We start from the raw sequence: 24,585 nt of genomic DNA, 5'->3' as shown, positions 1-24,585 counted from the left end.
AGCGCCGCCCGCGCCGCCACCACCCAGCGCGCCTGGCCCCGCCCCTCCCACCAGCGATTGGTCCGTGCTATCCTCTCTGTATTTCTATTGGTCAAACCTCCTGTCCATCAGTGGACATCCCGCCTCTCGGAGGCGGGGCTGCGGCGCCGGCCCCGGTCACGTCCCACACGCAGCCGCCGCTCTCTGAGGGTACTGGGAGAGTGTGGGGTTCTGCCCCTGAGCACCAAATTTACGGTTCCGGACCTTATCTGAGGCAAAATCACCCATAAATGGTCTCTAAACGTGTGTCGGCTGGTACGAATCCTTCAGGTGAAGGGCAGGCACTTTACGGCTGAGCCATAGGCCTGGGGCAGGCCACGCGTCGACTGTAAAGGGTGAGACAAAACCCGGGATATTTTTAAGTGACCTACATAAATACTTCTCAAGACAAGCGGGGACAAAACAACTGTTTGAAGGGATACACCTTGCAGCAGCATGGTTTAGTAGAATCACAGGATGGTTTGGGCTAGGAGAGGCCTTAAATATAATTTCATTCCACGCCCTGCCATGGGCAGGGACACCTTCCGCTATCCCAGGCTGCTCCAAGCCCCATCCAGCCTGGCCTTGGACACTTCCAGGGATCCAGGGGCAGCCACAGCTGCTCTGGGTACCATGTGCCAGGGCCTGCCCACCCTCACAGGGAAGATTTTTTTTTTTTTCCTAAAACCTAATCTCAACCTACTCTCCTTCAGTTTGAGTCCATTCCCCCTTGTCCTGTCACTCCAGGCCCTTGTCAATAGTCTTTCTCCCTCTTTCTAGTAGGTTCCCTTCAGGTACTGGAAGGCCACGAAACCTTCATTTTTCCAGGCTGAACAATCCCAGGTCTCTCAACCTTTCCTCACAGGAGTATTATTCCATCCCTCTGATCATCTTGGTGCCTCCTCTGGACTTGTTCCGTGTCCTTCCTGTGCCGGGACCCCAGAGCTGGAGGCAATCCTAACCCTGCCCTCTGCCAGGTGACAGCCATTCCCTGTGCTGTCACTCCATGCCTTCATAGCAGGTTCTGGGTGCAGCCCAGAATCACCTGCCCCAACATACGTGCAGCCTTTAACGCAGTGCACTGGGCTGTGCATTGGGTGACAATAGCACAGGGCAATGCCCTGTACTGGGTGAAAAAGGAGCTCATGCTCTTTTGTGTTTTGCCCATAGGATAGGCCTTTCTGTTGCTGATAGGGCCATTTTTTTGCCATGCTCACAAAAATGTACAGATACCGCTGAGAAAGTGGTGGTGACAAAATCAGTTCTCTGCTGACAGGATGGTGCTGGAGGGAGTCAAGAGAAGGGCAACAGAGCTGGGGAAGGGTCTGGAGAGTCAGTCCTATGAGGAGCAGCTGAGGGAGCTGGGAAGGGGGCTCAGCATGGAGAAAAGGGGGATCGGGGGGGACTTTGTGGCTCTGCACAATTCCCTGACAGGAGGGGACAGCCAGGGGGGTCGGGCTCTGCTCCCAGGGAACAGGGACAGGAGCAGAGGGAACGGCCTCAGGCTGGGCCAGGGGAGGGTCAGGCTGGACATCAGGAAGAATTTCTCATGGAAAGGTTGTTAAACATTGCAATGGGCTGCCCAGGGAGGTGTAGAGTCACCATCCTGGAGGTGTTCAAGGAAGGAGTGGATGTGGCTCTCAGTGCTCTGGTCTCATTGATAAGGTGGTGATCGGTCAAAGATCAGATCCAGCAGTGTCAGAGGTCTTTTCCAACCTAAAAGATTCTGATTCAAATGAGCATGCACTGACAAGAAATGAAACACCAAGGTACCTAGAGAGCCAGACTAATGCACTGCTCTCACATGGGTGAAAACACCCAGCCTGAGGCAGAAGGGTGGGAGTCTCCTGCTGCAAGACTCAGGAAAGCCTGGATGGGCCTCCCAGACATGTTAAAGGTGTTGGTCCCAACAGCAATAAACTCTGAAATACACAAGTGGGAACAAACTGAGGTGACATGAGATCTCCTGTGAGCTGGTCACCAATTAGGATGGAGGAGACCAGGAACATCCCTTTAGTTTGTCAGTGTGTGCCACTGTAGTTTATCTCATATTGCTGTAAATCTACAATTGAGGGTCAAATTAAATTAGGCCCAGTAATGGTCTCAATGTTGACTGCAGAGTAAATCTGGGGGTACCCAGGGGTCCCTCCTGTGATGTAGCAAATCAGACCCAACCTTGCAGCCACCATGTGGGTCCTTGTAACCCAGAGCCCCTGGACAGTGCTCGCAGTGTCCCCTGTGGGCAGGGACATCTGGAAGTGTCACTGTGAACCCAGCCTTCACCAAGGCCTGAGAGTCAAATCCTGACATGGTCCTGAGCCCAGCCTGCCCTCAGGAGCTGGGATCCCCTGCTCCAAGCACAGCTGGCCAGAGCCACTTCAACTGCCCAGGAGCACAAGGGAGAGCAGGTGAACAACCTTAGAAGCACTCCAGGGAGGAGAGAAGGGAGGGCTTCTCTGGGTCCACAGGAGCTGTAACTATTTAACTGTTCTGAAATGAATCCCTCTCTTTCTTCCTGTACTACTTCATGCTGCGCTGCTTTCTCCGAAGGCAAAGGTTAAATTCTTCAATGGTGACTCAGAAAGGAAAGCTCTTCCCAGCTGCAGCCCACAGCCCTGCTGCCTTCCCTGGGAAATGGCTTCATTCATTAGGACAAGGCTTTCGTTTCAAAAGCGCTCCTGTCACCTCCTAGGGGTAAAAAAGTGTGAAGCAGGAATGTCTCAGTATGTGGTGGCACGAACACAGTAACCTGGGCACCCACAGTGATTTAGGACAGCTGTGTCGCACAGCTGAGGGACAAGGGACAGCAGGACACTGCTGAATCCCCAGGTAGACAGGACATTCAGCAAGAAAGGACCAAGCAAGCCATAAATAAAAATGACCAAGAGGACTCTGCTCCACAGGACCAATTCCACTATATCCCATAGGTTAGGAGAGTATTGGATAAGAAGTCTGGAGCAATCTTGGTGCACTTATAAAGATCATTGTTCTGGCAGAAGTGCAGCTCAGTCTGTGTTGTCTGGTTTTATCCTTGTTTGCTTTTTCTCCTTTATTTTTTTTTTGGTGTGAAGAACATGAGATAGAGGAATAGGGAGGATGTCACATGAGAACTTGAGGTGGCAGAACACAATTACAGGTGGGAAATGGCCCAGGCACGAGAATTTGTGTCTTATAAAAGGAGTTAGAAAGAACATGAGAGAAATACAGACACACATTCAAAGCTCACTTCCATGCTTGAGTCACCTCTCTGTCCTTCCCTCCTGTTGTGAAATATTTAGAATATACTGCAAATATTTAAAGAAAAAAAAGCCGATGCAAACAGTTGAACCCCTGCACTTTTAAATTAACCAGTGCAGCAAAACCAGGAGGGCAAAGGGCTGGTAATGCCAAACCCAAGGAGCTGGGGTTCGACCTGTGGCCATCCTAGGAAGTCATTCCTAGGAATATGAAGCAGCAGCTGTACTTTAGACCTGCACATCCCTCTCCTGCATGATCCTGCTTCATTTATCCAACAGGAACAGGACTGGGCAAGTTTAGGCAGACCAAAGGCTCTGGTGCCCTGGGGTGTGTTTGTGAGGCCAATAATCTGCATCTCCCTCCGTGTCCCGTGACCCAGGCTGCAGAAACTTCCTGCTTTTGGAACCACCCACTGCAGTTTAACCTCCCCTGAAAAACAGGCTGCAGCACAGGGTCTGAGAGCTCTGATCTCCTTGCAGGGAGAGACGGTCAATATCCCAGCACAGGGATTGGGTAGGAAAGAGAAAGAGCAGCCAGTCTGGAAAAGCTGCCTGAAAACCAGGCACAGTGCTCAGGGAATAAGGGCAGACATCTCCTGGCTGCTCCCTCACCCGGCCAATGCCTGCAAATGTCATTCCCAACACCTGCAGGGACAAAGGGCTTCAGGCTGTCCGTGCATGAAATTGAACGAGGGGTTAATGAAAAAATGCTGAAGAATCCTGTGTGTGTCTCTTTTTCCTGCACCTGAGTTTGTGTGTGTGTACAGCATTCCATTTCTCCTTAACAAAATTATTTAGAGATGTGTTTAATGGGATAGAGACAAGCCAGTCTTACCTGGTCAGCAGTTTTCCTTCATGACCAAGAAGACATGGTACAAATTCACAGCTACTACTTAAATTGTCCAGTCAACTGGGAGGAAAAAACCCTCACATTGCCCATAGCACAGCTCTGCTATCAAGGCAGATGCTGAATTTGGAATCAGATCTGACCTTAGGAAGGGAGGGCCACAGTCCATAACGGCATGGATTTGCACTTGTGTGGAACCTTCCAGAACCTTCCCACACATGTGCAAATTTAGTTACTAGATCAGGGTAAAGAAATCCAGTGGCAGAAGGTCCGGTTAATTGTGGTTACTGTGCCACCCTGGTTTTAGAGCACTTTGTGGAGATGTAGTGCCAATAAAGCAGAGGCTGAGGTGAGGTGGAATTCCCCTCTCAGTGCTGTCAGGAGTCGGGGGAAGCAAGGAAGGATTTGCTGATTTGTTTATGCATTTACAAGGTACAAAAGGAATCCCTGCCTTGCTTATTTCCTTCTCTCTTCCTATAACAGCCAGGGCTCAGCCATTCCTCCTCCTCTGATTTAGACTCTCCAGCAAACCCTCTTCATGGATGGATGGCTGAGTGTTCCTTTGCTTTCTCCCTGTTCCCACTGCTCTGCAGAGATGTGATCTAAAAATGTTACTTAAGAAGGGAAAAAAAAAAAAGAAAAAAAGAGCATCCTAAAAGATGATGAAAGATGATGTAGCCAGCCTGAACTGAAAGCATCAAATATCCATGCAGGAACTGCACTCTGGGAAAATGGAAAATGGATTCCCTAAGCCTGCAAAGGTGATGTTTGAGGCAGCAGCTGCAGAGGCTCCAGTGTTAACCCTGGCTGTGGCAGGCTGCAGGAACACAGCACTGCTCTGTCTCTCTAGTGCCAAAGACAGTTTTACATTAACATGAATGCTACCATTATCTCCAGTATAATTTTCTATCAGAGCCCTTAAAGGTGGCATTTGTTGCACTGATTTTTACAATGTAGAGTGAACCTCAGACATGATTTACCCCTTTTTGAACAAAGCAGTGCTATGGAATGGGAGAGCTCTGCTCAGCCCTCACACGTGCTCACTGCCACCAAGGGAGGGGAGGCTCTACCAAACTGAGCTCAAGAAAAACCAAAATCAGGAGCTTGTAACAGAATTGACTCTGGGACAGCTCATGGTTTCACTTAGGAAACATCATTGACTTGTCAGGTTTCAGGAAAGGAGAGACATTTTAAATTCCAGGAGAATCTTAATTTTTAGTTCTATGTTAAGGTTCTATATTAAGTTCTATATTAAGATTTCTTGAATCACAATGAAGGGTGTTGGCCAGACAAATGCAGAGATTTTTGTACAACAGCTTAGTCCATAGGATTTGGGGCCTCATGGCTACTTCATGAGGTTTTTCTTTATTTTTAATTCAGTCAGGGTTAAAACAAAAGTTCAATTTAAAACGAGAATGTTCACACACTGCCTTAACTCAAAATAAATCAAGGCCTAAATTAAATAGTTCCAAATACTTTGGTTACTACTTTTGTGCAACAAACCTGCATTTTCCAAACCAGTGCTAAAATTGTGGGTTTCCATACCTGATGGGGCATACTAGGCCTGAGACAGCCTAAGAGGATGAAATTACAGGGTTGGATCTTAAGGAAAAGCAAAATTGAACTGGACTTGCTTAGTAAAACCAGTGACAGAACCAGGGTTAATTGGCACAAACCAAACCAGGGGAAATTTCATCCCAACACAAGAAACCCCATTTTTACTGTAAGGGTGAGTGGAAACACCTGCCCAAAGGGGCGGAGATGTTACAAACCTCAGTCCTGGGCTCTGCCTGTGTGAGCTGCAGCAGCCTCTGCTCTTTCCCCATCTGCTGACACAGGGATGCTCCTACACGAGATTATTCCACAATTTCCCAACTTGCACCAGCCCCACTTGCCCCCAGCTCAGTGTTTGCTCAAGGTTGTGTTTAGCAGAGCTGGCACTACACCTAAACCCCAATCCTTGGCCTTTTGCTGAGACAGCTACAAATATTTAAAGGGGATGAAAGAACATGCTTTAAGCCAGGCTTTGGATGCTACATTTTTATTACAGAGCTTATAATTGCCATAAGAATGATGGAGGCACAGTCTTAAAAGAATAGGAAACATGAGACAACATGTTCTGAGATGCAAAGAACTGTAACAGCCCTACATTAACATTCCAACCAGCATTCACTTCTCCATTCTTCATCCCCAAAACTGAATAACCAAAGTTCTCCAGTTTAAAACATTTTGTTGGAAGTTCTAAGCAAAAAAATAAGCATAGTTTTGAATAAATAAAAGTTCTTGCTTCCATTGTGTTCTGGCAACTTCATATTCTTTTCTTTTTTTGTATAAAATTTCAAGCGTTTTAAACTCTTTTAAAAGTAAATTTGGTAAGACTCAAAGAGTAACTTTTAAAGCCTGGAGCATATGTACTTTTTTATTAAATAGAGCACAAGTTTATAAATAGCTAGACACAGAAAACAATAAAATAGACAAAGGAGTAATACAATATTGTTTGTAACTGAGTGTTTCCAAGTGATAGTTTAAATTTCTGAATCCAAACTGTCTCCAACAGAAGCAACCTATTTACACATTAAAACATTTACATTTGGGAAAACACTGAGCTCCCACACACGATTCCACTTGCACTGTACATTCAAACAGAAAGGGATTTTGGTTCTTCAACGTAAAGCACCTTTTGTAATATTCTAATCACAAAATAAACATCCTAGAAGTCATTACCTCACCCTTGGGGAGTGCTGGACAGAAAACTTGCTTTCAGAAAATCTGAGTTTATCACAACCACCTTGCCCCCACCCTGGGTTCAGTTATTTCCTCTCCCCAGAGCCTGATCCTCTGGCTGTCCCTACAAGCTGCTCTCACATCCCTCCCAGCCAGCAGCTGCTGTTCCTCACTCCCTGAATATCATCCTGCACCTCTTTAAGTGTCCTGGTTTGGAAAAAGAGCCTTATTTTGCTGTACCTGGATCAAACACTGAATTGCACAGAAAACGATAAAGCCTAGAAAAAACACCTGTGTTGGGAAAAGGCTGGAGGTAAAGCTGTAAACATTCAACCTACACAGCATTTGGACAATGAAAGGAAAGTGCTCTAAAAATATATCTGGAAATTGTTTAACAAGTTTTAATGCTGCTTTATTTACTAACCAGCAATTCAGCCCTGAATTATCTCCCTGTTTCCTGCAGTGGGAGGGGATGTTGCATTTCCAAGCCATCCATTCCCCAGCCAGCACTGAAACTCCCATCTGAAGGAGTGGCTGAGGCCACCCCCAGCACAGACAGAAATATGGAAACACCTCCCTTGCACCTGCACAAGCCTGCCAGGAACACAGAGAAGGAGGGTGCATAAACAGGACAACTGAAATCTTGGCATGATTGTGAAGCACTAAACCCATCCTCACACATCAAACAGCTCTGGACAACAATCTGCTTTGTAAGAACAGCTCTGCTGCTGCAAACTGAGAACAAAACCTCATGGAATGGCTGTGCAGTGATAGATCTCAGCATGTAACACCACCACATATTACATACAAGTGTAATCCAATTTATAAAAATACTCTGTACTCATGTAGAGATATTAAGAGCCCAAATCCTGCTACAGAAATATTTTTCTTCTTGAACCAGCAGCACATGGTACTGCTCCCCTCACTGCAATACAGGTACCCTGATTTCCTCACAACACATCCCCCAGCACAGCCCTTCTGCTCTCACACAGCAGGATTTTTCTGGGGGTTCTCAGATAAAATGCAAGAGCTGTTTACTCAGGACTTTTGACATACACAATCTATGCCCTGACATCAGGCTTTGAGTTCAAAAGCAGAACATTAAAGAGAATCTCTTTGTCTCCTCCAAACTGAGTATTTCTCCTCTACAAGCACAACTGGTACACATTCACATCATGGACTGCACTTAATAATGAAATTCACCATTCTTGAACCCAGCAATTCCTACCAATGACTGCCTCAGAAGGGGATGGGGACAGCAAGGTTCAGTGAGTAACAAACAGGTAACAGCTACTGCTGATGAGCATCTCTTTCTCACTGAGGATATTTCTGATATCAATGATTTCATGATCAAGAGCTGCATTTTGATACGGCAGTTCAGCAACAAATGACAACTGTCTGAAATCATGATGCCTGGATCTGCACAGAACAAACAGAGGGGGTTTGGAACAACCAGTGCAGTGATGCTGGGCCATTTCTAGAATAGACACTTCACAAGCAAAGCCTGAACTGTAAGGACTTTAAAGGCAGTCTGTGACAAACTCCCCTGGTTCATTGAGTAGTGCCAGTAGATCCTGGTGGTGAGCACTGCTCCTTCCTAAAGCTGACCACTTTGGCTAAAACCAGCTCACACTGATATTGCATTCAGGTGTTGCAGGAGTTTTTGGCTTAGGAGAGGTTGGGAATGAGCAAACCTCCCAACCCCAAACCTTCATGAAGGCAGGCAGTCTCAGGGCAGGACGTGCAGAGCTCAGTGTGGGGGTGGCCCCAACCCTCCCTGTTTGCTGCCACGCAGGAATCTGGATCCCATGGACATGATTTGAAGCCTGGAGTGTGAAAAGCTGGAACCAGATGTTGACAACAAGAAGAGGCATTTGAGAGGATCCAAATCTGGCAGAAGGTAGGCTGTGGGAGTGAGACGGTTCTGAAGTAAGGCACATCTCTCTGCAAACAGAACCTTCAGGATTTTGCAGATGCAAATTCACAATTTTTTCACACAGTACTGAACTCCACTATGCATAAAATAGCCTGGTATAAGGCTGGGAAATCAGTTTCTGCTTCCTTCGTTTCCTTAATTGTATTTTGACAATTTGCCAAAATAAATGCTATACTGCAAGCTCCATGGAATGGGAACACAGCCCTGTTTGTGAGCATCAACAGCCCTGCACCAGATATTTTTGGTAAGTCTAGATAAAAAACCACAAAAGACTCTGGAAAGTCACTGCCAAAACTACCTCTACACTGAAGAAGAAATGCATCCAGAAGACCTCCACAAGGATCAGGACGTGCACAGACCTCACGAGAGCTGTTTTGGTTGTGTTTTTTGCTTCAGGGTATTTTTGTTTGGCCTCAGCGGGGTGGGAGGAGCGAGTCTTTATAAGGCTGTGTCATCATCTTCCCCGAAGTCCCCCACGAGCAGCGAGTGCTTGTCCGGCTCGCTGAGGACGACGCTGTTCACGGAGCGCTTGTCGGAGAGCAGGGAGTTGATGGAGGCCCTGCTGTAGGTGATGATTCGATCCATCAGGCTCAGCCTGGGCGAGCCCGGCCCGCTCTCCTCGAGCCCCACGTGCACGCTGATCTCTGAGGGGCTCCTGTGCCTCAGCTGCCCGCGGGCACGGAACTCCAGCTTCTCAGAGCTCGGCTTCTGGTACCTGAGGAAGGAAAAACCAAATCTATTGTTGCATTGTGACTTCAGGATTTACCTCAGAACCTCTGATCCCTCCCCTGATAATTCCCTCCCAGGTGTGTCAGTCACCTCTCCTTCCCCTCCCTTGCCCCCTGCCTGTCTGTCAGTCCTGGCATTCCAGAAGGGTGTTGAGTGATGGGCAGATCCAAAGGATGCCCTCTGCCCCTGGGGGCCCTTGGGCCATCCAGGTGTCCTTTGTCCCTTTGTCCCTCCCCTCCTGTCCCTGCTTGGTGGCTCCCTGCCCCTTCCCTGCCCCTCTCCCCGGGGTTCAAAGGAGCAGCAGCCACGGGCTCAGGGAGTTCTATTGGAGCTGGTGCTGCATTCAGAGGCCTGAGGGCCAGAATAAAGCTCTGGATCCAAACCCTCCATCAGAACCGACTCCTTTCCTTCACCATCACCTTAGAGCTTCTCCACAGAGGGAAACCTGAGCCCCTGCATGCCTGGAATTCTCTCCACGTGCCCAGCTGCAGCACACAGCCAGCCAAAGGTGTCTCTGGGGTGAAACACCACAGTGCTGCTGTTTGGTCAAGCAGCAAGGGCCAGACAAGCTCAGGCACATCCTGTCTGGCTCTATTGGTAATACTCCAATAATATATCAATACTTCTGAAGCTGAAGTACAATGAAATATGAACTGATTATGCACAAGTCAGAGGCATTTAGAATTTGACCAGCAAGATTTCTCACTAACACACAAAGGCATTAAGTGTCACAGTCATATTTTCTGAAAAATCTCTTTGCCCAGGATTTTCTCCTGGGAAGCTGAGAAGCCTCAGAGAAAAAGGAAAACAAATTATAATTTCATTTGCTTCTCTTATGTTGTGCTCACGTGTGTTTGGAGATTGTTTCATTGGTTTCATGTGAATTGTTTGGACTCATTGGTCAATCAGTGTCAAGCTGTGTCAGGGCTCTGTAAAGAGTCATGAGTTTCCATTATTTTTTTAGCATTCTGTAAGTATCCTTTCTGTATTCTTTAGTACAGTATAGTATTCTTTAATAAAATATAGTATCATAAAATAATAAATTATCCTTCTAAGAACACGGAGTCAGATTCATCATTCCTTCCTGCCACGGGGCACCCCACAAATACAGTAATTAACGGATTTCCCATTTTGAACACTTCTGGTTTGTACATCACTTCCCATTAGAAATTACATTTCTAAACAACTGCTGTCTGCTTCACACAGACTTGTGAACTGCTCTTCAAAAGCCTTCAAAATCTCTCACAGTCCCACATTTATTTTCTGTCTCTCCAAATGAAAGACCTGAGCTTCAAATGCAAGTTACAAACCACAAGACTGTTCCTACTCACATCTTCAAGAGCAAAGAAGAAAGCACAACAGAGACTGAGGAGGCAGCCATGGCTGCAGATCCCATCCAGGGCTGCAGAACCAAACCAATGGGCAGGAAGACACCTAGAAAATTACATCAGCAGTAAGTTCAGAGCAGGAACACTGCATTATTCATATATTAATAGATACAATTTCACACAGACTGTCCAGTTAGAGTTGTTTTTTAATGTGTTAGTAAATGGGATTTTAGTTTAAATGACCAAGACGGATTTGTGTTTTATCCCAACTAGAACCCCAGCCTGAAACTCAGAGGTGGCATGTCCTGCCCACCCTGCAATGAAACTGCTGTTCACAGGATCAGGCTCTTCCAATAAACCTTTTATCTTGAAGCTATTCTGATGTGCTGAGCACATCCATAGTGTGGGAGGAGGACAGCTCACTGATGCCTTGAGAAGGCTGAGCTGGAACAGAGGCCAGACAGAGTTAAAGAGTAAGGCAGGAATTTATTCAAAGGCCTCCAAGGATCCACCTTGGGCAGCACAAGAGCCCAGCCAGGGTCACACCCAAGATGAACCAAAATGGTCACAAAAATCCCTGACTGGTCACAGGGTCTCTCACTTTTATAAGTTCTGATCCATTTGCATATTGGAGTTAATTGCCCAATTATAGCTTTAGGTTATGAAGTCCCATCCTTCCTGTTTTTCTCTCTTCAATTCAATGTTGTTAATGCTTTTTGGGTCTGAAATTTGGATCATTTGTCCTTGGTCCCAAGCTAGAAAAAGAATTGTTTTGTCTCCTTACTCTGTGAAGAGAGCTCACCAACACTTAATGTGAAGCTCAGAACTCCACACTAAAACAGCAATGAATCTGAAAAATATAAAAGCTAAACCCTGAGGCATCATCACAGATACTCCACTGCAACGTCCCCAGGCAGAGAAATCTGCCCTTACTGACAGCCAGAAATAAAGACAATGGAAACTCTCCCACCCAAGAGTAAATCACTGCAATCTTCCACTCAGTGAGACCAATCCCATCAGTGCAGGCAGCACTCACACACCTGCAGCTATAGGAACTCCAATGAGATTATAAATTAGGGCAAAGACAAAGTTGATCCGGATCCTCTTCACAGTTTTCCTGGACAAATCTATGCTTGCTACCACATCCATCAGGTCATCCTGCAAGGGAAAATGTTCATTGGAGCACTCAGAGAGACAAAGCACACAGGTGGTGTCTTCAGCTGTGTTAGAGCTCACTACAGAGCACTGGATGGAGCAGGCTAAGCACAGTGAGCCCTCTGGAGACTGCTCAGGCCAATCCATCACAATCCAAGTCATGTCCACAGCCCCTCCCAGCACAGCTCCAAACACTGGCCACAGTCTGCCAGGGAGCAGCTGGTGTGTAGGAAGGTGCCTGTAACCCTGGAGGTGCCAGGGTGAGTTACCCAAATGCAGTCTATGTTTGCCAAAGGACAGGTCACTTTGTCTTCCTTTGCCACTCTCAAACTTTAATTACCCCAAAATGTGCAGTACCCAGTAAACGTGGAAGGGGGATAATCACTGCACTAAACACAGTGAAGACAATCTCTGCTCCAGTTCTCCAGCTGATGGAGACTGTGCACCCCTGCACACCCAACACACCCTGGGCCCTCTGACCCCTCCTACCTTTAACTCTGCTTTCTTACCCTGATGAGAACCACATCAGCTGCCTCGATGGCCACATCGGTGCCCGTGCCAATGGCAATGCCCACGCTGGCCATGGCCAGGGCTGGGGAATCATTGATCCCATCTCCAACCATGGCCACCCTCTTCCCTTCATCCTGCAGCTGCTTCACTTTGGCCACTTTGTGTGAGGGGAGAACCTCTGCAAACACTTTGGTGATGCCAACCTGAACAGAGAGAGAGAGAGGACACAGCTTTTCCAGCAGCTCTCAAAGCTCCTGCCTGGAATGATGTGGCCAGGAAGAGTGAAACCCATTCCATCACTCATGAACTAAAGAGCAAACCCAGCTGATGATATGAGAACAGCTCTGAATTTACAGTTGATGTTACTTCCATTCAAAAACTTCTTGCAATCTTGATTCCAGATTTCTTAAAACGACCATCTTTCACAGCAGAGCAGCCACCAGCAATATGAAGATGCCACACCACCCTTCCTGCTGAAAGCAGCCCCAGGCCACCAGCCCACCTGGGAGGCGATGGACCGGGCTGTTTTGCTGTTGTCACCGGTCATGAGGACAACTTCTAAGCCCATGCTCTTCAAAGTGTACACTGCTAGCTCAGCCTCTGGCTTCACAGTATCTGCAATAGCTATCAAGCCACAGAGCACTCCTGAAAACAGAAAGGAAGTGTTTGTAATGAAGACCTTTATCAATTGAGATAAACTAACTTCCTCCAGTAAGTCCAGTTCCAGAACCAGTTCATACTGACAGTGAAAAGTGGGATGATAAGAGGTATTAAGGCAGCAAGATAGAACATAGACTGTCCAACCACAATACCACAATAAAATAAAAATTCCTTTTTTCTCTCCTTCTTCCCCTTTTCCTTTCTTTGAAGTCTCTGCATTGTATTTTTATGCCCAACTGTCCTGTCAGCTAAGAAGTGCAGGAAGAGCCTTTCCCACAAGAAAGTGCTGTAAAACTGATTAATTATCTCTTTTCACCCCATTACTCTGCTTCAGCTGTAGCTGCTATGACATCACTACTTATTAATCTCTACTTATGTGATGTTTCATGTGGTTTTAGTGGCAATCAAAGTGAACAGAGCAGCAGCCCTGAGCTCACCATCCACAGCTGCCAGGACAGCCGTGCGGCCTCTCCGCTCGTGCTCCATCATGGCTTTGTCCACCTCACTTCTCACCACGAGGCCATTCCTGGTCATCCATTCCCTGTTCCCAATGAGAACTGAGTATTTCTGAGGGGTCACAGTAGCTGAAGGAAGAAAACACAGTGTGGATAAACACCATGTGGAAAACCAGGGAGCTTCTCTGCAGCTGACTCCAGCCAGGCTCTCCCAGTGTGCACTGGAACAGCACTGCAGGGAAGCCAAACAGAAATACAGAATTCCTCAGTACTTTCTGCCCTGCCATCTCTTCATGTGACCTTCACAAGAGACACAACATTTCTTCAGTCCTGGGGAGTCAGCCCATGTCAGAGGGCAAAAACCACAGGTCAAAGGACAGTAAAGAACCAAGACACTTTCTCAGTGCTTCTGATTTCTATGAAGAGCCCAATGGAGTTGAAAGACCTAACAGTGAGCTGTTCTTGAGTGAAAACTGACCAGTTATGCAAATACACATAATTTTGGCTAGCAAATGGTAACTTGGGATGAAGCAAAGTAAAGCCAGAGAGAGCTGACAGACAACTCCTGTCTGATTTTCCAGTTCCATATTCAACATGGAACTCGAAACTGTATTTAACTTAAATGTCCTGAATGATGTGTGAGCACGAAATAAACTAATGAGCAACAATTTAATGTGTGCCTTGATGTCAGCCCAGTTCCGCAAGGTGGAAATAAATGACCTCATTCCTAAGGATCCTAGACACAGAAACAAAAATTGCCCATTTTATTCTCAAACCCAGAATTAACTTACTTGGCAGTTCAGCATCAATGATCAAAGGAGACTGCACAGATTCGTCTGCATTCTCCTCAATTTTCACAAGTGTCACATTTTTAACATTTTTTTCTTCAACCATCCTGTTTTTTCTGTAGAGTAATGCTTCAATATTGGTGACTTTGCAACTAATGCCACAGCCAGGAACTACCTGAAAATCTGTACATGTCCCAAGGGTTTCTGAGTTCAGCTCCTAGAAAAAAAGGATGGAAACTGCTGAAGTTTTTAAATACATAAAAGCACAATGCAATTATAAAGCCCACAAAATTAAACTGCAGTTGAACAAAGAGGAGGTGTGAAATAATCATCAAAATCTAGGTCTGAATGGTGCCTCTAATATGGTGTGATTTATGTGGCTTCACAATTTTCAGCTTTCCCAATTAAACACAGCTGTCAGAACCAGGACATCCCTCTGGCTGTCCTGGATGGCTCCAGCCCCTGCCAGGGGGCTCAGAGACCTTGGCACAGAGCCCAAGACACACCTGGGACTTTGATTTTCACCCATGGAGCAAATTACCACCTTTATATGAAGAATTACAAATCAAGAGAGTTTAAGTAGAATAATAGTTTGTCATGGGGTGGAAAATAGATTTTTGGGGTTTTTAGAATGAGAGCTCAGGATCCCAAGATGGAGGAATCTAGGTGTACCCTGTCCTTTCTTCTTCTTGGCCTCCATGTTCTGGGTGATGCTGGCACTTTTGGATTGGTTTAAGGTAGAAGCTCACTGTCTGACATAGGTGATAGGTATTGGGAAGTGATGGTAAATAATGTACACAGAGTTTTTAGAATAAAAAGATAACACTGCCCTGCCCAGTGTGCGTCTGTCTGACCTGCTGGACAGACCTCAGCAGGCCAGAGAAAGAATTTTATAGATAAGAAATAATAAACAACCTTGAGAACGAGAACAGAAGAATCCTGATTCCATCTTTGACTGCCAGGCTGGGAAAAGAGACTTTCTAACCCACCTTGGGGTCACTGTGAGCAGCAGAGATTGAGACACAGCAACTACTCAAGCTGCATGAACAGCCTTGTGGCATTGAGGAAACCCTGCCAGAGAGGCTCTTGCCCAGGAGAGCAGGCTGTGTGTGGGAGCCCCTCCAGTACCTTCTTGCAGTACTTGGTGATGGCAGCTCCCAGGGGGTGCTCGCTGCTGCTCTCCGCTGTCCCCACGATTGCCAGCATTTTGTGACGAGGGAGGAGGTGCCCCTCCACCAGGAACTTCACCTGCATCACCTCTGGAGTGCCGTGGGTGATGGTCCCTGTTTTGTCAAACACAACCACCTTCACCTGCAGGAAAGCAGGAAGATTTCACTCAATGAACCGAGCATGGAGGTGCACATTCCTTGGAAAAGCACCCACTTGAACCAAATCCTGAACACAGAGCCACGACCTGACCGGGAACACCCCGAGCTGGACAGGACCCACCAGGACTGGAGGACTGTGTCTGGGATGGGCTGTTGGGCTCTAACTCTGGCTAGCTGTGGACCCAGTCCACAAGATCCTACACAGACCAAAGCAAAGGACTGGAAGTGCCCTTCCCTACATGAGAACCTCCATGGTACATTTATTTCCAAGGTGGGCAAGAGGCCGTGGAGCCAGGGCAGGAGACTTTTATACCCAGGGGTGTGACCGCGTTCACAGGGGTCCCAGGATGAGGGAAGAGACGAGGATCTGACTCCATGGTTCAGAAGGCTTGATTTATTACTTTGTGATATATATTACATTAAAACTATACTAAAAGAATAGAAGAAAGGATTTCATCAGAAGGCTGGCTAAGAACAGAAAAAGAATGATAACAAAGGCTTGTGTCTGGGACAGAGTCCAAGCCAGCTGACTGTGATTGGCCATTAATTAGAAACAACCACATGAGCCCAATCCCAGATGCACCTGTTGCATTCCACAGCAGCAGATAACCATTGGTTACATTTTGTTCCTGAGGCCTCTCAGCTTCTCAGGAGAAAAAATCCTTGGCTTTTCTTCACCTTGAGAGCAGCAGTGTGTGCACTCACGTTGTTTTGTGTCCCATAGTGACACCACGTGATATAACAAACTATTCAGTGCAATATAAAGACTACTCTGTACAAATCTCCAATAACCCAGTGCAAAACAACAACTAAATAAACTTTTTAGTGTCACAGACATGTTTTATGAAAAATCCTTTCCTTAGGATTTTTCCTCCTGAGAAGCTGAGAGGGCTCAGGAACAAAATGTAACCAATGGTTATCTGCTGCTGTGGAGTGCAACAGGTGCATCTGGGATTGGGCTCGTGTGGTTGTTTCTAATTAATGGCCAATCACAGTCCAGCTGTATCAGACTCTCTGGTCAAACACAGGATTTTGTTATCATTCCATTCCTTCCTTGCAAGCCTTCTGATGAAATCCTTTCTTCTATTCTTTTAGTATAGTTTTAACATCATTATATATATCATAAAATAATAAATCAAGCCTTCTGAAACATGCAGTCAGATCCTCCATCACCTCCCTTCAAGCCATAGCATACTATGGAGCACCCTACTCCATTGCCAATGGAATCTACAGCTCAACTTTCTTGGTTGCTACTGGATTCCACAGCCTGCACATAAATTATCAGCTCTACATTCCTGCTAGTGTGCCTCTTACACCCAATTAAATACCACTCACATCAAATCACCACTTCAGGTTTGAAGCAGCCACCTGATACTGACACTTTGTAGATGTCGTGTGATTATTCCTCTGTATTTCCATCTACTGATGAGGATCTTACTCTTCTAGTGTACTAACTACAATTGACTTCCAATCCTTAGACTCTGGATTAAACCCAGAGAAGAGTAATTGTAGGAGCATCAGGGGGTAGAACGGTCAGGATGGATGGAGACAGAGATCTCTGCAGCCAGGTCTGGAACTTGGGGTTCATTGCAAAGGGCCTGGGTGCAGGGCCCTGCTGGGAGCTGCCAGGCACAGCTCAGAGCAGGACTGAGGGGAGAGAGGGGGAGAGAGGATGAGAGGGTGAGAGAGTAAAGGCATAAGAGAGCGAGGTTCCCATTACAATACAATAAATCTTCTTCTGTGTTGAACATTCTAATTCTCACTAACCAATCTAGTACAAGATACAAATCCTATAGCATTTACATACAGCCTATAAGAATCATTACATTCCCATCCTGTGTTACATTTTAAACCCTACAAACTCCTCTTTGGGCCCCTTCTGCCAAGCTGGCAGGGTCTGCTCTGACCCTTGGGCCTGTCTGCAAGCAGAGGGTGTTGTTCCATCAAAAGGGGATCACCTTCAGCTGGCCATGCCATTGTTTTCCAGTTGTTCAGTAACTGAGGGATCTCAAAGCTTGCTTTCATTTCAATCTCGCTCATAGTTTCCATATTCTCAAAATCTTTTGCCAGACAATCATATTTATAAGGTTTTCCTGTTTCATCTTCCCCAACAAGTAATAAACATAGTCCTATTCATACTGGCCCTATCCCTAAGCATCCTCTTAACTCCTCTCATCCGGGGACCCCAGTGAACACCACCACAATTTACTGCAATACAACACTGGACATTCCATCATCACCTCCAAAGAGCTGGCAAAACCCCCAGCCCGGGCAGCCTTGGGGCCCTCACCTTGTGTGCCATCTCCAGGGGCTCCCCTCCCTTGATGAGGATGCCGTTCTGGGCACCCACACCCGTGCCCACCATGACAGCAGTGGGGGTGGCCAGGCCCAGCGAGCAGGGACAGGCGATGCACAGCACCGTGATGGAGGCCTGGAAGGCGAAGCGGATGATCACCTCTGCTGCTGAAATGCTCTTGGTGTAGCCCTGGGCATGGGGGGAGATGGTCAGGGAGAAATCAAACAACTGGAACAGCACATTTGGCTATGCAGTGTCTTGGGAGGGGAGTGGGTCAGGGGGAAATCAAACAAGAACAACACATTTGGCTATGCAGTGTCTTGGGAGGGGAGTGGCTCAGGGAGAAATCAAACAACAGGAACTACACATTTGGCTATGCAGTGTATTGGAGGTTGGAAACATCTGCTAATGTATCCGCTGAGTATTAATACTCAAAGTATGCAAAACCTAAGGTGAATGATTAAATTAACGATTAATTAACCAACGTGTGTGTTCTGTACTATGTCACCATGGTATTTTATGAAAAATCCCTTTGTCTTAGGATTTTTCTCCTGAGAAGCTGAGAAGCCTCAGAAAAGAAATGTAAACAATGATTTTCTGATTGCTTGGAATGTGCTTTGGAGGTTGCTGACCAACAGGTGCATCTTTGATTGGTTCCATGTGAATTGTTTTAACCTAATGACCAATCCCAGTCCAGCTGTGTTGGACTCTCTGGTCAGTCACAGGTTTTTATTATTCATTCCTTTCGAGCCTTCTGATGTCTCCTTTCTCTTTCTTTAGTATAGTTTTAATATATGATTTTCTTTTAATATAAGATCAAAAAAGAATAAATCTGCCTTCTAAAAACTTGGGAGTCAAATTCTCATCTCTCACCTCGTCCTGAAGACCCTCACAACACTGCAACATAGTGCACCTACCCACTGATAGCTGCATCTACCCACTGGAGCTGGGGGTGCTCAGCCTGGAGAAAAGGAGACTCAGGGGTGCCCCCATCACTCTGCACAGCTCCTGAAAGGGGCCTGTGCTCAGCTGGGGCTGGGCTCTTTCTCCAGCAGCACTGACACAACCAGAGCACACAGCCTCGAGCTGCACCAGGGGAATACAGGTTGGATAGCAGGAAAAGGCTTTTACAAAAAGGGCGATAAAGTTCTGGAATGGCTGCCCAGGGAGGTGGTGGAGTCCCCATCCCTGGGGGTGTTTAACAAAGCCTGGATGTGGCACTGGGTGCCAGGGTTTAGTTGAGGGGTTGGGGCTGGGTTGGACTCAATGATCTTTAAAGTCTCTTCCAAACCCAAGATTCTGTGAATTCTCCTCAAATGTTTTATTTTTAGGACATTTCCTTAAACAAGACACCACATGCTACAACTCTTTAATGATGCACTGTAATAAAAGATACTGTATCAAAGATATATATACACACTAAGGTGCAAAGAAAGCAGATATGAAGATGGCTTTCCTGGAAATGGAGAAATTCTCATCAGAAATAGTTTTGAAACAAGAAACCCTGTGACCTAAGCAATGCTTAAGTCCAAGCTGGGATCCTGACCCTCCTCTGGAATTTGTAACCAAGATGAAATCCACTGATTGCCAAGATGAATTTGCACAGAGCTACATATATAATTGGAGCTTGTGACAGGAGGGACTTCTTTTTCCCACAGAGGAGGGATGGATGGTGGGAAATTTTTGATGTTTAATATTTCTTTTAATTAACTTTTTTTTAAATCCTAACCTACAAGATTTGATTAATTACTGTGGATTCTCTTCAAGTATAACTGGAGGAATGATACAATATAAAAAACTATATAATGTAAAAAATGTCATAACAAGAGCAGTAATAGTCATCAACTGCTTGCAAGGGTAATCCAGAGAGGGAACCACTGCAGTCTAATAGAATTGTAAAGCTGTTTGTTAAATATTTCAGAAGGTGTTTAAAGAAATTTACTTACCAGAAAGTATTTTTCCACTATTTCAAAATCCACAAACCCAATTATAATCCAGGCAAAAAGGGTAACCACAGAGACAGCCACAATAAAAGGAACGAAGTAGCCACTAAGTTTGTCTGCAAATTGCTGGATGGGAGCCTGGCAAGGAGAAACATCACTCAGCACCACCATGTTTGTGTCTGAAGGCACAGAAGAGAAGAATCACAGCTGCTGCTTGCAGCACACTTGGCTTGCCACACTTGGTAATTACAGATTTACTTAATAAGAGGATGAGACTTGGCTCAGTAGACAGGATCAGAGATCATCCTTACTCAGCAAGAAACTTCATTATGCATCTGCAATTCAAATCCAAGCAGCCTCAGCCACCCTGCAGTGATTTGCTGTGCTGGTGCCTGCATGAGACAGCAAACCTCAAGTGTTAAATTGGGTGATGCTCTACCTTAGAGGTCTGGGCCTCCTCCACGAGTTTCACGATCTGGGACAGGGTGGTGTCAGCTCCCACGTGGGTGGCAGAGATGAGCAGGGACCCGTTCTGATTGATGGAGCCTGCAATGACTGTGCTGCCAGGCTTCTTGGTCACAGGCATGGCCTCACCTGAGGAAGGGCAGAACAGACACAGCACTGCTGAAAAAGGCACCTTTGGGACAGTGCCAACTCCTAACACATCAGCTTCAACCTCCCCTCTGGAGATTTGTTTAAAGGAAAAGAGTTTTACCCTTGGAAAAAGCAAATGCTGACCTGTGATGAGAGACTCATCCACCATGGAGTGTCCTTCCATGACACGGCCATCCACTGGGAATTTGCCTCCTGGGACCACTTTGACAATGTCCCCTCGCTGAACCAGCTCCACATCCACCTGCTCCTCACTGCAAGGGTGCAAAGCTTTCAGAAGGGACTACAGCTGCAGTGACCCAAGCAAAGGAGTTGGCACTACACACAGAGCACAACCCCACTGGCTGGCATTAGTGCATACGAAAATTAGCACCAGCAAGTCATAGTGCTCTTTGAAATGGCCTATTTTATCAGAATTTTATTTACTTTCCAGTTAAGAAAATCTACTTCATCTATTTAAGAAAATCCACTTTATCTATTTAGTTTTCTGTCTTATCACAGAAAAAAATAGCAATAAACCAATAAACCAAAGCAGAGCAGTGTTAATTCTGCATTTTAATATTTTTATCTGCCAGCAAATCTGAAGTTATTTCCTTCATAGTTCTATAGAATAGTAATTTTTTTTCTGTGAATTAAGCATATTAACAACAAAAAAGGAACAACAGAAAAAGCAAATGATAAAGCAAGATACCTTAAAAGAACGTTATCAGGGCCCAAGGTAACAATAGTAGCTTCAGTAGCTTGTAATGAAATTAGTCTTGCCAGTGCTTCTGAGGTTTTACCCTAGAATAATAATTTTCATATTTTTCTGACTCTACTATTGAAAAAAAAAAGCTGGGTAAATGACAACTGTGTATGTTGCAATTTACCCTTTTAACAAAACATTTTCTGCAAACAGTCTGATATTCGAACTTTTATTAGTTCAGTTATTAGAGATGATTTTATGACACAGAAGGTTAAAAGAACCCAGCAAAGCTTTTGCATGGGCTGTTTTCTGTGGTGGTGTTCACAGGGGTCCCAGGACAAGGGAAGAGACCAAAATCTTGACTCAATGTTTCAGAAGGCTGATTTATTATTTTATGATATATATTATATTAAAAGAAAATGATATATTAAAACTATACTAAAAGAATAGAAGAAAGGATTTCATCAGAAGGCTAGCAAGGAAAAAAGTGGAATGATAACAAAAGATTGTGACTCTCAGAGAGTCTGAGCCAGCTGTGCTTGGCCATTAATTAGAAACAACCACATGAGCCCAATCCCAGATGCACCTGTTGCATTCCACAGCAGCAGATAACCATTGGTTACATTTTGTTCCTGAGGCCTCTCAGCTTCTCAGGAGAAAAAATCCTAAGGAAAGGCTCTTTCAGAAAAGATCATGGCTACAGTTTCCCCAGGGTTCTGAGGTGGCTCCCAGTGCCCTGCTGCTGTTTGCTCACCTTGGCCACGTGCTCCAGCCAGCGGCCCAGCGAGATGAACACGAACAGCATCGGGGGCGTGTCGAAGAAGGTCACAGGGTTCACTTTGGCCCTCTCAGCCATTGCCACCAGGAGGATGATGAAGGAGTAGAGGAAGGCAATGGATGTTGCCAGCACCACGAGCACGTCCATGTTGGCTGTGTTGTGCCTCAGTGCTCGGGAGGCCTGGATGTAGAAGTGCCACCCCCCGAACACCTGCAATGGCATTTCACACATCTCCAGCACACAGCAGCAGCTTTTCCAGTTTATTTGTGCTATTTTCACCTTTCTCTGAACATAATCCCAGCTCTAGTCAGGGCTGTGGTCTTCCCACAGCACTCTCAGGTATTCCCAGTGCCCTCCCAGTGGGATTCAGGAGATGCCTCAGATGCACAGCTGCTGGAGTTGTGCATGCTGAGAATTTTCAACTTTCTATGCTGAAGGGCACAGATCCTTGGAGAAGGCTTCCAAAATTGATTGACAGCACTGGGATTGTGGGTGTGTAGTTTGAATAGAAGTGTGTAACATCACAGGGTGGAAAACTTAGGAGTTTAAGGTTTTAGAATGTAGCAATACATATGGAGCAAGATGGAGGTTTTAGGGCAGTGGCTAGTTGTTCTCCGTCACCATCCCCTCCATGGGTTTGGGTGGTATTTTGTAATTGGACAGAAAAGTCCACATTGTAGACTTCAGGTGAGCAGTTATTGAGTCAAAAGTGAAAATAATTTAGGTATCATTTCTTAATTGGATAGTTTAGCCTTAAAAGACCTTGCAACAAAAGATTGTTAGCCATTTTTGTGCCTTGTTAGTGAAGAACTGCAGAACTCACTGCTGTGAGACTGTAACACAGATAAGAAATAAAAACACCTGAGTCTGAACACAAAATACCATCTCCAGTGCCTCCAATCCCCACCTAGACAGAGGAAGAAAAAGGAGCCAGGAACCAGCAGAGCAGCTCCCCACAGCCTGCCCTGCCCCTGGAGTCCCCAGCACCCATTATTTTGGCAACAGCAGAAGCACCTAAGAATCTCAGAAGCATTTTGCATCAGCACAATTGCATCCACTTTTCAAACTTAATTTCTTCATCACCTTCCAATTTGAGCATTTAAGCCCAACAAAGCAGGAGTTGGCATAACCCCACTCACCTGTACAGGGACACAGAGTAAAAATGACAGGAAATTCATGACAGACAGTCCTGGCAGGAGCTGGTACTCCAGGGCCATGGAGGAGTGGAGGGCCTCCATCTCCTCACTGCTCATGTTGTGGTGTGCGTGAGCATGCGAGAGCTGGCTGTCCATCACCATCATGTAAATCATCAGCCCCATCACAGGGATGCAGAAAACCAGGCTCACCACAAAAGACCTTTTCCACCTCAGATTTAAAAAAACAAAAAGAAAAAAAATAAAGAAAAAACCATTTGTATTGCTGGAGTGCTGGAGAATATTTAAGTAGTAAGTCTGCACAGTCACAGAAAAAAACTGTTGATGGTTTTAAATTGATGGTTGAGTAATGAAGAATAAAAGATGTTTATGGAATCTTAGTGTGTTCAGGAATACTTACTGCCTGATTTCCTGCTTGTGATCCAGATGACTGGCAGATCTATCCTTTTTGACTAAGGAAGTAGTAAAACCTAAATCCTAAGGGAAAAAAGCACAATAATAAAAAAGAGAACAGTCAGTTCTAAAATGCACTTTGTGCTCAGTTATTGCCAAATTACTGATGGTGCCAGTCTTACCTTTGATTAACTTTATTAACATTTCTGGTATAAAGTGTTTTTATTGTTTAGTTCCTGTTGTCTGTTACTATTGTTTAGTTACTTTTCAAGTAGAGAAAGGCAATCTGATGTAGAAATTAACCTTTCTGGAACAAAATACTGTTCTAAAATGTGGCTTTCCAAAATGGTTGTTCCTAAAGCACAGAAATTGAGAATCTGAAGGAGAAGGCTGAGAAACTTATTTCACTTCTCACCTGCAACAGTACTTTATTTTTAAATAAATGTTCTTGATTTTTATACCCTATAGCTGGTATCTGCAAGTCTACCATGACCTGGCTTTCACAGTATTTATTTTTAAAAATTAGGCAAAGTTGTAACAGAGCATTTTTAAGCCAGAACACACAAATTAGCTGCAGGAAACAACACTAAGAAGAAAGAAGATGGAAGGAGAGAGAGCTATTTTTTTGCTTCAACAGCCTTTCCTTCTATTTCTGGGGTGTGTAAATATCCCACTGGATATTTCAGGAGACTTGGTGCCTACATGAAACTCACCTTTATCACTTGTATGACATCTCGAGGACCAATGGCCTCAGGGTCATATTTGATGTGGGCTTTGTTGGTGGCAAGAGCTACAGAGCAGTACAGGACACCATTGGTCTTCATGAGGGTGGATTCTATCTTGTGCACACAGGAGGCACAGGTCATCCCTCTCACCTGGAAAATAAAGGTTCCTTCCTGTTACAAAGCACAGGTTACCTGGCAAATGCACCTTAGCAAGTAGGAAAAGTCATTGTGACTATGCTGCATTATTTATTGCTTTGATCTGGGGTGTGAGCACTGTAGAATCAC

At 45.5% G+C, this 24,585-nt stretch overlaps 1 protein-coding gene across 1 annotated transcript in view; it reads right to left on the bottom strand.

Annotated features, from left to right (window-relative positions):
- Positions 1 to 6,126: 6,126 nt before the first annotated feature.
- ATP7A (ATPase copper transporting alpha) overlaps positions 6,127 to 24,585 on the bottom strand; it is a 32,051-nt gene continuing 13,592 nt past the window's right edge. Inside the window, exons 7-23 of the mRNA XM_066559346.1 lie at positions 24,289 to 24,450; positions 23,583 to 23,659; positions 23,168 to 23,393; positions 22,005 to 22,238; positions 21,257 to 21,348; positions 20,692 to 20,819; positions 20,393 to 20,547; positions 19,957 to 20,091; positions 18,005 to 18,199; positions 15,515 to 15,697; positions 14,390 to 14,603; positions 13,581 to 13,727; positions 12,986 to 13,128; positions 12,483 to 12,686; positions 11,859 to 11,976; positions 10,822 to 10,924; positions 6,127 to 9,476 (exon numbers count right to left, since the gene is read on the bottom strand). Coding sequence (XP_066415443.1) covers positions 9,200 to 9,476; positions 10,822 to 10,924; positions 11,859 to 11,976; positions 12,483 to 12,686; positions 12,986 to 13,128; positions 13,581 to 13,727; positions 14,390 to 14,603; positions 15,515 to 15,697; positions 18,005 to 18,199; positions 19,957 to 20,091; positions 20,393 to 20,547; positions 20,692 to 20,819; positions 21,257 to 21,348; positions 22,005 to 22,238; positions 23,168 to 23,393; positions 23,583 to 23,659; positions 24,289 to 24,450 — 2,793 coding nt within the window. The 3' untranslated portion in view covers positions 6,127 to 9,199. The remainder of the gene's footprint in view (positions 9,477 to 10,821; positions 10,925 to 11,858; positions 11,977 to 12,482; positions 12,687 to 12,985; positions 13,129 to 13,580; positions 13,728 to 14,389; positions 14,604 to 15,514; positions 15,698 to 18,004; positions 18,200 to 19,956; positions 20,092 to 20,392; positions 20,548 to 20,691; positions 20,820 to 21,256; positions 21,349 to 22,004; positions 22,239 to 23,167; positions 23,394 to 23,582; positions 23,660 to 24,288; positions 24,451 to 24,585) is intronic.

The sequence above is a fragment of the Molothrus aeneus genome, chromosome 14, assembly GCF_037042795.1.
Source record: "Molothrus aeneus isolate 106 chromosome 14, BPBGC_Maene_1.0, whole genome shotgun sequence".
Lineage (NCBI taxonomy): Eukaryota > Metazoa > Chordata > Aves > Passeriformes > Icteridae > Molothrus > Molothrus aeneus.
Note: the sequence above shows the minus strand (reverse complement) of the source record. Positions and strands in the feature narration are given on the sequence as shown.